This window comes from Arachis ipaensis, chromosome B04 (genome assembly GCF_000816755.2).
Source record: "Arachis ipaensis cultivar K30076 chromosome B04, Araip1.1, whole genome shotgun sequence".
In the NCBI taxonomy this organism is placed as follows: Eukaryota; Viridiplantae; Streptophyta; class Magnoliopsida; order Fabales; family Fabaceae; genus Arachis; species Arachis ipaensis.
The window spans coordinates 20,880,138-20,890,819 of NC_029788.2; the positions used below are offsets into that span (position 1 = coordinate 20,880,138).

Below are 10,682 nucleotides of genomic sequence, written 5' to 3' on the forward strand. Positions count from 1 at the left end.
TGATTGATGATTTTTCTTAGTAGGATGTTCTCTTTTGTTTTATATATCTTTTCTGATTTGGTTTACTGTTTTATAGTTGCTGGCAAGGATATTGAAGGAGACAAAGAATTTTATAGCAATGAAGAATGGCAAGAAAGAGTAGAGAAATGGAAAGTAAGGCAAGAGAAGAAAGGTTTGCTAAACAAAGAGGAAGAAAAAGAACAAGCTGAAGATGATGATTACCTGTAAGTGATTTCTTAAGCTGCTTCTTCCTTTGAATTGGACAAAACAAGTCCCTGTAAGATTTGAATTCTACGTTCATTTGTGGCTAAAACATTTCTATCTTGTATCAAAACAGAACCAAAGTATTAATAGAATCTAGCATATGGTTAAGTCTTTGCAATGTAACAAATTTTGATACAAATGTTGCAGTTTGGCGGAAGCGAGGCAACCACTATGGCGCAAGGTTCCAATAGCTTCAAGCCTAATCAACCCATATCGCATAGTGATTGTGATGAGGCTGGTGATCCTAGCATTCTTTTTCAGATTTCGGATCTTAACTCCGGCCTATGATGCATATCCCTTGTGGCTTATCTCTGTGATATGTGAGATATGGTTTGCAATGTCATGGATCCTTGATCAGTTCCCAAAGTGGTTCCCCATCACGCGCGAGACTTACTTGGACCGGTTGTCCATAAGGTTCGAGCGTGAAGGGGAGCCAAACCAACTGTGCCCTGTTGATGTGTTTGTGAGTACTGTGGATCCTCTGAAGGAGCCACCAATCATAACAGCAAACACTGTTCTTTCAATCCTCTCTGTTGACTATCCTGTTGAGAAGGTGTGCTGCTATGTCTCGGACGATGGTGCTTCCATGCTCCTCTTTGATTCGTTGGCCGAAACTGCCGAGTTTGCAAGAAGATGGGTTCCATTCTGCAAAAAGTATAAGATCGAGCCAAGGGCTCCTGAGTTCTATTTCTCTGAGAAGATTGATTACTTGAAGGACAAGGTTCAGCCTACATTCGTTAAGGAGCGAAGAGCCATGAAGGTAACTCTTGAGTTTCATTACCTTGGATATGAAGAAAGGACACAAGATTTTGTATTTGATTTTTGCAGAGAGAATATGAAGAATTCAAAGTGAAAATCAATGCCTTGGTGGCAAAGGCTCAGAAGAAACCAGAAGATGGATGGGTGATGCAAGATGGAACTCCATGGCCGGGAAACAACACTCGCGATCATCCGGGAATGATTCAGGTATATATTTCTTCTTTTCTGTAGTTTTCATCATCTTATGATTAAGGAGCAAGCAAAAGATGAAAAGAAACACCTTCCATTTTGAGGAATGTGACATATCCATTGAGTTAGACCCTCTTGGTTCTTTGCAGGTATATTTGGGTACTGCTGGTGCACTAGACGTGGAAGGCAAGGAACTGCCGCGACTCGTGTATATTTCGCGTGAGAAACGGCCTGGCTATCCACACCACAAGAAAGCTGGTGCCATGAATGCTTTGGTATATGCATTGTTTATTAATACTTTCAATTCTTGCATGAAAACATATTTATAACCCTGCCATTGTTGGGTATCCTCTCAAGGTTCGAGTTTCTGCTGTTCTTACAAATGCACCTTTCATGCTGAATCTGGATTGTGATCACTACATCAATAACAGCAAGGCTTTAAGAGAGGCTATGTGCTTCTTGATGGACCCCCAGCTTGGGAAGAAGCTCTGTTATGTCCAATTTCCACAAAGATTCGACGGTATTGATCGCCATGATAGATATGCTAATCGAAACACTGTGTTCTTTGATGTAAGTCTCATTCTTTCTAACCATCATGCATACTATGTTTCAATAACTAACCTTTAATGTTGCTTTTCATCATAGATCAATATGAAAGGACTAGATGGGATTCAAGGTCCGGTTTATGTTGGTACTGGAACTGTGTTTAACAGGCAAGCATTGTACGGCTATGATCCACCGGTATCCGAGAAGAGGCCCAAGATGACTTGTGACTGTTGGCCATCATGGTGTTGCTTTTGCTGCGGCGGTTCCAGGAAATCCAAGTCAAAAAAGAAATCAGGAGCAGGAAGTGGTCTCTTAGGTGCATTATACACCAAGAAGAAGAAGAAAATGATGGGAAAAAATTATGTTAGAAAGGGTTCTGGCTCCATGTTTGATCTTGAAGAGATTGAAGAAGGTCTTGAAGGCTATGAGGAGCTAGAGAAGTCATCTCTCATGTCACAGAAAAACTTTGAGAAGCGATTCGGGCAATCGCCGGTTTTCATTGCTTCCACTTTGATGGAGAATGGAGGACTACCTGAAGGCACCAATTCTCAAGCATTGGTTAAGGAGGCCATTCATGTTATAAGCTGTGGCTATGAAGAGAAGACTGACTGGGGCAAAGAGGTAATGCCTTCAGTTACATTTATTTCCCATTCTGCTTTCTGCTTAATGAATTTCTCAAAAACATGAAAGATATCAAGAACCATTTGAACTTTTCTGTATAAAACAAAGAGTTTAATTTTGATGCTATAAAATATTTTTCACAATTATCCAATTACATATGTTCTTTTTTATGATTATTCATGAGGTCGATATAAAAAGTAGTCATTGTTGCTAATATGATATCATGTAATTTATCAAAATCAAAATAGAATTCTAAAAGAAAGAATACATAGATACTTTTTTTTTTATCTTCGTTTTCCAACAAATTTATTCTTCCAATATCTTTGTATTTCTGTTTTAAGACGGTTACCAAACTCAACCAAAGTTTTATGATTGCTAAATCTTTCAAGCCACGCCTTGACGAATTTGTTTTGTACTACAGATTGGATGGATTTATGGGTCAGTGACAGAAGATATTTTGACTGGATTCAAGATGCATTGTAGAGGATGGAAATCAGTGTATTGCATGCCAAAGAGGGCAGCTTTCAAGGGATCTGCACCAATAAATCTATCAGATAGGTTGCACCAAGTTCTGAGGTGGGCTCTTGGTTCGGTTGAGATTTGCCTAAGTCGCCATTGTCCATTATGGTATGGCTATGGAGGAAAGTTGAAGTACTTAGAGAGGTTGGCTTACACTAACACCATTGTTTATCCATTCACTTCCATTCCTTTGCTTGCATATTGCACAATACCAGCTGTTTGTCTCTTGACCGGGAAATTCATCATCCCCACTGTAAGTTGGTACTAATTAAGTGCTCAACATTTCAACGAGTCATCATTTGCTTTCGAAAAACAAACAAGATTGTTTTCACTTTTTACTGTTAACACAATCACGAAAGAATTTAATTTTAGTGCACTGTCAGTGTAAAGCAGTCGCATCCAATTGCTATCTTTTACATTGACTACATGAATGGTCATGAAAAAGAACAAATGTGATTGGATGATTATGTAAGATATTTTATACTGTTGATGCATCAATAGTGAAAATAGAAAACACTGGAATCAAAACAGAAGTTTGCTAATGCTGCTATGAGATTTGTGTCTCCTAAATGTTTTTTACTTAATGCAGCTGACCAACCTTGCTAGTGTATGGTTCATGGCCCTATTTATCTCCATCATCTTAACCGGTGTCCTCGAGCTCCGGTGGAGTGGCGTTACCATAGAAGACTGGTGGCGAAACGAGCAATTCTGGGTGATCGGAGGCGTATCGGCCCACCTTTTCGCCGTATTCCAAGGACTTCTGAAAGTCCTTGCCGGAGTAGACACCAACTTCACTGTCACAGCAAAAGCAGCAGACGATACAGAATTCGGAGAGCTGTATATGTTCAAATGGACAACACTTCTCATCCCACCAACCACTCTCATAATCTTGAACATTGTTGGAGTTGTAGCTGGTGTGTCTGATGCAATCAACAATGGATATGGATCATGGGGTCCCTTGTTTGGGAAGCTATTCTTTGCATTTTGGGTCATTGTTCACTTATATCCTTTCCTCAAAGGTCTCATGGGGAAACAAAACAGAACTCCTACTATTGTGGTTCTTTGGTCAATTCTTTTGGCTTCTATTTTCTCATTGATTTGGGTTAGGATTGATCCTTTCTTGCCAAAGCAAACAGGTCCAATACTCAAACAATGTGGTGTAGAATGCTAATAATAAGGCTGCATGTGTTTTCTTTTACTTGTGCTTCCAAAAGCCATTTGATGAGTAATGCATGGAACTTTTTGTAATAATAATGTTTCTATTTTGTTACTGATATTTTTTGTATTTGAAATTCTGGGAAGTGTTATCTGTGTATATACTACTGTATAGGGTTATGCATGGTTGGAATATGTACAATTGAATCTGTTGTTTCAGAGATTGTCACTGATATGGAAAAAACTGAAGATTTTTTGGGGTACTTAATAATTTCTATCTAATGGGACTTGATTTTATTTTTCACTAATACCAAATACGTATCTCTACAATAGTTAATTGATAGCTAATTTTTTTTTTTTTTATTTGTCTGGTATGGTTGATATTGATCAGGAGGTCGGATAACTATAGTCAATTGCTATCTACGATGGTTTGGCATTTTGTTAAGTGTTGATTTTATATGTATTCAATGAATTTTTTTTTTGGTGTCTACTATGTATTCAATGAATATTGTCAAATGAATAATAACAACAACAATAATAATATTGGTTTGACTAGAAGAAAATAATAACGCTTTTTAATTTACATATTGTACCGTAGCTGGTGTATGAGAAGGATATGGGGGTAGGAGGTGTGTAACCAAGTTGTGGTGTCAGGGGAAAGGGAGTCGGACCCTCCGAGTTCAAGCCACAAAACGCACGGTCCGACTCCAGTGCATGTGGCTCAGGTTGCTGAGGAACTCGGACCCTCCGAGTTGGATGAGCTTCACGTACCGTCCGATTTTCGGTGGACCAATCGCACGGTCCGAGTTGGTTCAACAATGGACACGCGTTGCTTCCCCGCTGTGTCCCTAAACGGTGCCCCTCATGAAGACAGAAAGAAAAATGACCTCTCTCACCATCCGAATCCACATTTCACTCCCACTAACCTTTCACCCTCACAGCCTTCTTCTTTCTTTCTCTGAGTTTTGCATGGTGGAAGAGCAACAACAATGCCAAAAAAATACAAAGTTAAAGATGTTGATCGATCTGAGTTTCATATTATTCATTATCTCAGTGATCCTGATTATGTAAGTATTTTTTTAATTTTTTAATTTTTTAAATTTTTTAATATTTATAATGATTAAAATATAAAATTTGAATATTATGATTGTTGTTAGACACACAGTTGACGAAGCGTATAAATAAAATGATTATGACTAATTTATGAATATTAGTTAGATTATTTTAAAATATTTTTAACAGATTAATAATTATATTTATCATGATAAAAAAAATTTTTATGATTATATTGTTGTTAGACATGCACTTGAAGAACATAAATGGAATGATTATGACTAATTTTGATTGTTTGTTAGATTTGTTTAAAATTATTTTACAGATTATTAGTTATATAAATCATGATTAGAAAATTTGTTATGATTATGTTGTTGTTAGGCGTGTAGTTGAAGTATATAAATAGAATGGTTATGACTAATTTTTAAATATTTATTAGGTTTTATTTAAATTTTTTTTACAGATTATTAATTATATATATCATGATAAGAAAATTTTTTATGATTATGTTGTTGTTGTTGTTTAGTTTTGTGTTTTTGGGTGTAGTAGTAAGTAGTAGATAATGTAAATTTTTTATAAATTTATTTATTTTTAGTATAATTATTATTTGTAAGCCAATGTTATTTAAATGTGTTTTTAATAAATTAAGTATAACTGTTATCAATTTTGGTTAAATGTTATTATTATTGTGATAAAGTGTTAATGCTGAGTTGATTAGAAAGGTTATTTTAATTAAGCCATGTTAGATATTTCTTTATGAGAATATTTAAATAATCTTAATTGTAGTAATTATTATTAGCAAGTTAATTGTTACCGTTGTTAGAATATGAATGATGGCATATAGAGATTATTAATATTTTGTATTGCAGGGGAAAAAATTTTTAACAAAAGAGTAATTAACGTTCGATATTATTGTGGATGTTGTAATATTGTTGAGATTTATGATTAGGAATATATGTATTTGTAATGAGTTTCATTAGCAGTTATGAATAATTTTGAGGATTAATTAAATAAATTTAGAAGTTACAAGAATTAGTTGTATAAGGATTCAGTCAAATGATTGATGATGGTAAGTTAGTAATTCTTAATAATTTGAGTAGTAATTTGTTATGTTTTTTTTGTAGAAATCAAGAATGTTGACATGTAACCATCCACTTCCTCCGGATCGGTATAACGAAAGGGTGGAGGATCATTTGCGAATTACCGGGTTCTATCATGCATCTCAAATTGGGATAGTGCAGTGTCAAAAAGTATTGGTAAATGCTCTAATTGAACGTTGGCACCCAGAGACACATACGTTTCACCTTCCCATTGGTGAATGTGCTGTGACACTTGAAGATGTAGCTCTGATTCTTGGTCTTCCCACAGATGGTCTTCCAGTCACAGGGATGACAATGAGCAGTTTTGAAGCGTTGGAGGCGGAGTGCTTGATTCAATTTGGAGTTGCACCACCTAAGTCGGATTGTAGAGGTAGTTGCATAAAACTTACCTGGCTGCGGAATCTAAAAGAAAATTTACAGTTGATTGATGATATCAGTATACAGAGGTATGTGAGGTGCCATATTATGTTGTTGATCGGGACGATCTTGTTTGGGGATAAGTCTGGGGCAGGAGTGCATTGGAAATATCTACCCTTGCTACGTGATTTTGTTAGTATTGGTCAGTATAGTTGGGGAGCGGCGTGCCTAGCACATCTCTACAGGGCATTATGCCGGGCATCCCGTTTTAACTGCAAGGAAATAGATGGTCCACTAATACTTCTACTCTGTTGGACTTGGATCAGGCTGCCATATCTATCGCCGCTACCTAGGGAACCTCGAAGTTTTCCGCTAACAAACAGGTAATAATTTGTTTCAATGTACCCGTATCTTGATATTTAAGATTCATTTAATGCTAGTTGAGTTAATTGAGTATATCATATTAGGTGGCGGAACTGGGAGCGTGGTGACCGGCGATATAGATATCTGAAGTTAGGTCACTTTAGGAAGGCATTTGACGAACTTCAGGAAGGGTAGGTATGTTTTAATTAAAGTAGTTTTAGTTTTCGGTTTAGGGTCTGAGACATAATTATACAGCATTGTTACTGTAATTGTCGTTATGGACTGTGATCATGAGGTTCCTTTATTTTTTCCAGTTTGTTTGGGTTGCTTATGCTGTGGATCGCGTGGATCCAAACATCATTCCTCCTGAAATCTACATGCAGTCGGTTGTTTGGAGCGCTACAGTTTCGTTGGTATCATTTGAATGTATCGAGTGGCATGCTACCGATAGGTTTAGGCGACAGTTTGATTTTGTTCAGGGACAACCTAGTCAGGAGCGGAATCTAGAGAAGGCGCATGGAGAAACCCTGAAGGGTCCCAAGAATCTTAATTGGGCCACGGAACTGAGTCATTCAAATTGGGTGATGCATTGGTCAAACAGGTATAACTACGTTCTATCTGAGCTTCCCATGCCTTCACATCATCTACTAGATAGTTACATGCATTGGTACCGATCAAAATATGGGGACCACTTGAACTTGTCAAATCTTGTGGGTCAAGATAATGATGAAGGTGATCAGGATATGGATGAAGGTGATCAGGATTTGGATGAGGATAATCAGGATACCGATGAGGGTAGTCAGGATATGGATCATGACAATGAAGGACAAGAGCCACATTCGCCGCATATATTACCTCCAAACCCGATTCCAGAAGAACAACCTCAGTCCTCAAGCCAGTATGTACCTCAGCCACATTTCCCCCCATCAGTTCCAATAACTCAACAATATTGGGGAACCTCACAGTTTGAAACATGAGAAGGAGGTTCTTTTAGCCAGTTGCTTGGGTTGATGTCTGTAGATCCTGGACTATCACAATATGGACATCAGCCTGAGTTCATGGCAGGTAGGTATTCATTGGATGCGAGGTATCCGGGCCATACCTCATCGGTTGCTTCTGGAGGGTTTGTGTCGGTTGACTCTAGTAGGAGTGACGGTGGACGCGGAGCTTTTTTTAGTTAGAACCCTAACCGTGTTTCGATGGGACTCATTGAGGAAAATGCTAACACACTCGGACAAGAGACAGGTGAGTATCTAGTAGATGACCCGGATGCCGAGGAGGAGCATGAGGATGATGAAATAGAGGAGTTCGAAGAGGATGAGGAATCTCGTAATGATGGTATTATGTTTTGTATTTTACTTTACATGTTCGATTGCTTATTTATTTTTTGTTCCTAACTGGCATCTCTGTTTGACTTTTAGTAAATGATATGTGGTATATGTCTTGCTTTGATTACCTTATGCACTACATTTAATTGTTTTTTATAAATTGTATACAGGTCAGGCACGCACTCCGGATGAAACCTCCAAAGGGTACAATCTGAGGATTGACCCACCACGTCGCAGCGCTAGTCGATACACTCCATCTGTGTTCAAGAAGGCGGCGAAGAAGTGCAAGAATTTTGTCAAGGATGTGAAGTGGGCCATGAGAAAGTAGTTGTGGTTTAAATTATTTATTTAAGTTGTAATCACCTGGACTGTGTTTATACTAATTTGTATCTATTGGACAATTTGAATTAATGAGAAGGACTTTGGTAACATTTATATTGTATGTTTATAGTATTTAATCACCACGGACCCTATTCAGGTATTATTGATCTTGACTACGTATTAAGCTACAGGTATTGTATATGTACTGAATGTCAAAATTGGTCCGGACTGGCAGGTTCTATTAGGAAACATTTGGATCGGACCGGCCGGTTCAACCAGGAGACTTGTGAAAAGGACCGGCCGGTTCAATCATGATAGATTTTAACCGAACCGGCCAGTTCAATTGAATAACCAGTGGATCCGGACCGGCCGGTTCAATTAGAAAACCTCTGACCCGGACCGGCTGCTTCAATTACAAGACCTGTGATGCGAAGAAGCCAGTTCAATCAAGAAAAATGTGACGCGGACCGGCAAGTGCAACCAGAATATCTTTGCACTGGACCGGCCGGTTCATTCAGAAAAAACTGAATGAACCGAACTGGCCGGTTCAACCAGAAAACCTAATAACCAGACCGGTTGGGTCAACCAGGAAAACTGTGACGCGAACCTGTCGGTTCAACAAGTACGCAGATTATAATATATTGTTGTGATACGTATCCGTTTTATGTTTTAACACATACATCTGGCATACATTAAAATAAGAACAACTGAAGAACGTTACAACATAAAAACCGTTTTGAAATAAAAACAAATTAAAAACGTTATACAATATTACACATGTCAGGTCAAGTTACCTCAAAAGGAGAACCCATGCCATACTAGTGACGTTCTACACCTACCACAATGTGAACCTACTGAGCATCTCCGTCGGCATTTGTACCAGCTGACCGACTGCATCTACTACGACTGTGTCCCTTGGCTCCACATAGCGTACATCGCCTAGGACGACGTAACATTCGCGTGTCCATCTCATTCAAGAAGCGCGTCATCCTCGGGCGCCCTTTCGAGACACGTCTCAGATACGGATTCGGTACGTAGCGAGGACCGTTGTATGCAGGCTATGTCGTCGGGTTACCTAGTGGCCTAAATCTTGCTCGGTACACCCGCCGAACTTGGTCCATCTTATACACATCATGCACATACAGTTTCCAATCCAGTCGCTGGTTGGCGCAACATGCGAACACATGTCTGCAGGGGATCCGGTCCACTGACAAACCCCAATTTGACGGTTTGTTTTGCCTTGGATTTAGAACATTTTGATAACCTTTTGTCACATTTAGCCTAAGAATTAGCATGGCTTTGTTATCTCTTCCATGATTGTGCTTAAGTGTAGAAACATGCTTTTTAAGCCTTATTTTGGTGAATTCTAATTTCTGTTTGATTCCATACGATGCCTTGATGTGTTTGCTAGTAATTTCAGGGTTGAAATAGGCTAGGCATGGATCAAAGGAAGCAAGGAAGGAAGCATACAAGTGGAGAGAAGCATAAAAAGTCAAAGAAGCAAAGTCAGCCATGCACGCGCACGCGCACAAGGCGCTCGCGCGCACATTGCAGAACCGACCAGGGACGCGCACGCGTACCATGCGCGCACGCGCCGATGCTGGCACATGACCTCATTAATGTAACACGTGCCTGGCGATTTGAGAGGGTTTCTGAACCCATTTTTGGCGCTAAATTGCCAAGGGAAAGGAATAAAAGGATGAAGGATTAAGGAGGAGGCATATATAAATCATTCATGACTTAGGATCATAGAGCAACTTAGGTGTTAGTAACCCATTAGTTTAGTTTAGCTTTGTAGTTAGTTTCTAGAGAGAGAAGCTCTCTCTTCTCTCTAGGATTAGGATTAAGTTAATCTCTCTTCTTAGATCTAGGTTTAACTCTTGCTTTGATTCACTTTTCATTTACCAATTCTTAATCTTCTCCTCTTCCTCTTTCTAGATGTGTGCTTTAATAATTGTAATTCTTCATTTTGTTTTGGATATATTGTTGTTCCTTGGTTTTCTTTCAATAATGCAATTTGAGGTAATTCATGATAATTGTGATTTCCTTGATTGTTGTTGATTCTTTACATTCAATTGTAGTTAGAATTCATTCTTGTTGTGATTGA

At 38.5% G+C, this 10,682-nt stretch overlaps 1 protein-coding gene across 1 annotated transcript in view; it reads left to right on the top strand.

Annotated features, from left to right (window-relative positions):
• Positions 1-4,321, top strand: part of LOC107639107 (cellulose synthase A catalytic subunit 4 [UDP-forming]) — a 6,113-nt gene extending 1,792 nt beyond the window's left edge. The window contains exons 5-12 of the mRNA XM_021120955.1: positions 69-224; positions 412-1,024; positions 1,093-1,230; positions 1,362-1,487; positions 1,570-1,782; positions 1,858-2,379; positions 2,801-3,151; positions 3,488-4,321. Coding sequence (XP_020976614.1) covers positions 69-224; positions 412-1,024; positions 1,093-1,230; positions 1,362-1,487; positions 1,570-1,782; positions 1,858-2,379; positions 2,801-3,151; positions 3,488-4,069 — 2,701 coding nt within the window. The 3' untranslated portion in view covers positions 4,070-4,321. The remainder of the gene's footprint in view (positions 1-68; positions 225-411; positions 1,025-1,092; positions 1,231-1,361; positions 1,488-1,569; positions 1,783-1,857; positions 2,380-2,800; positions 3,152-3,487) is intronic.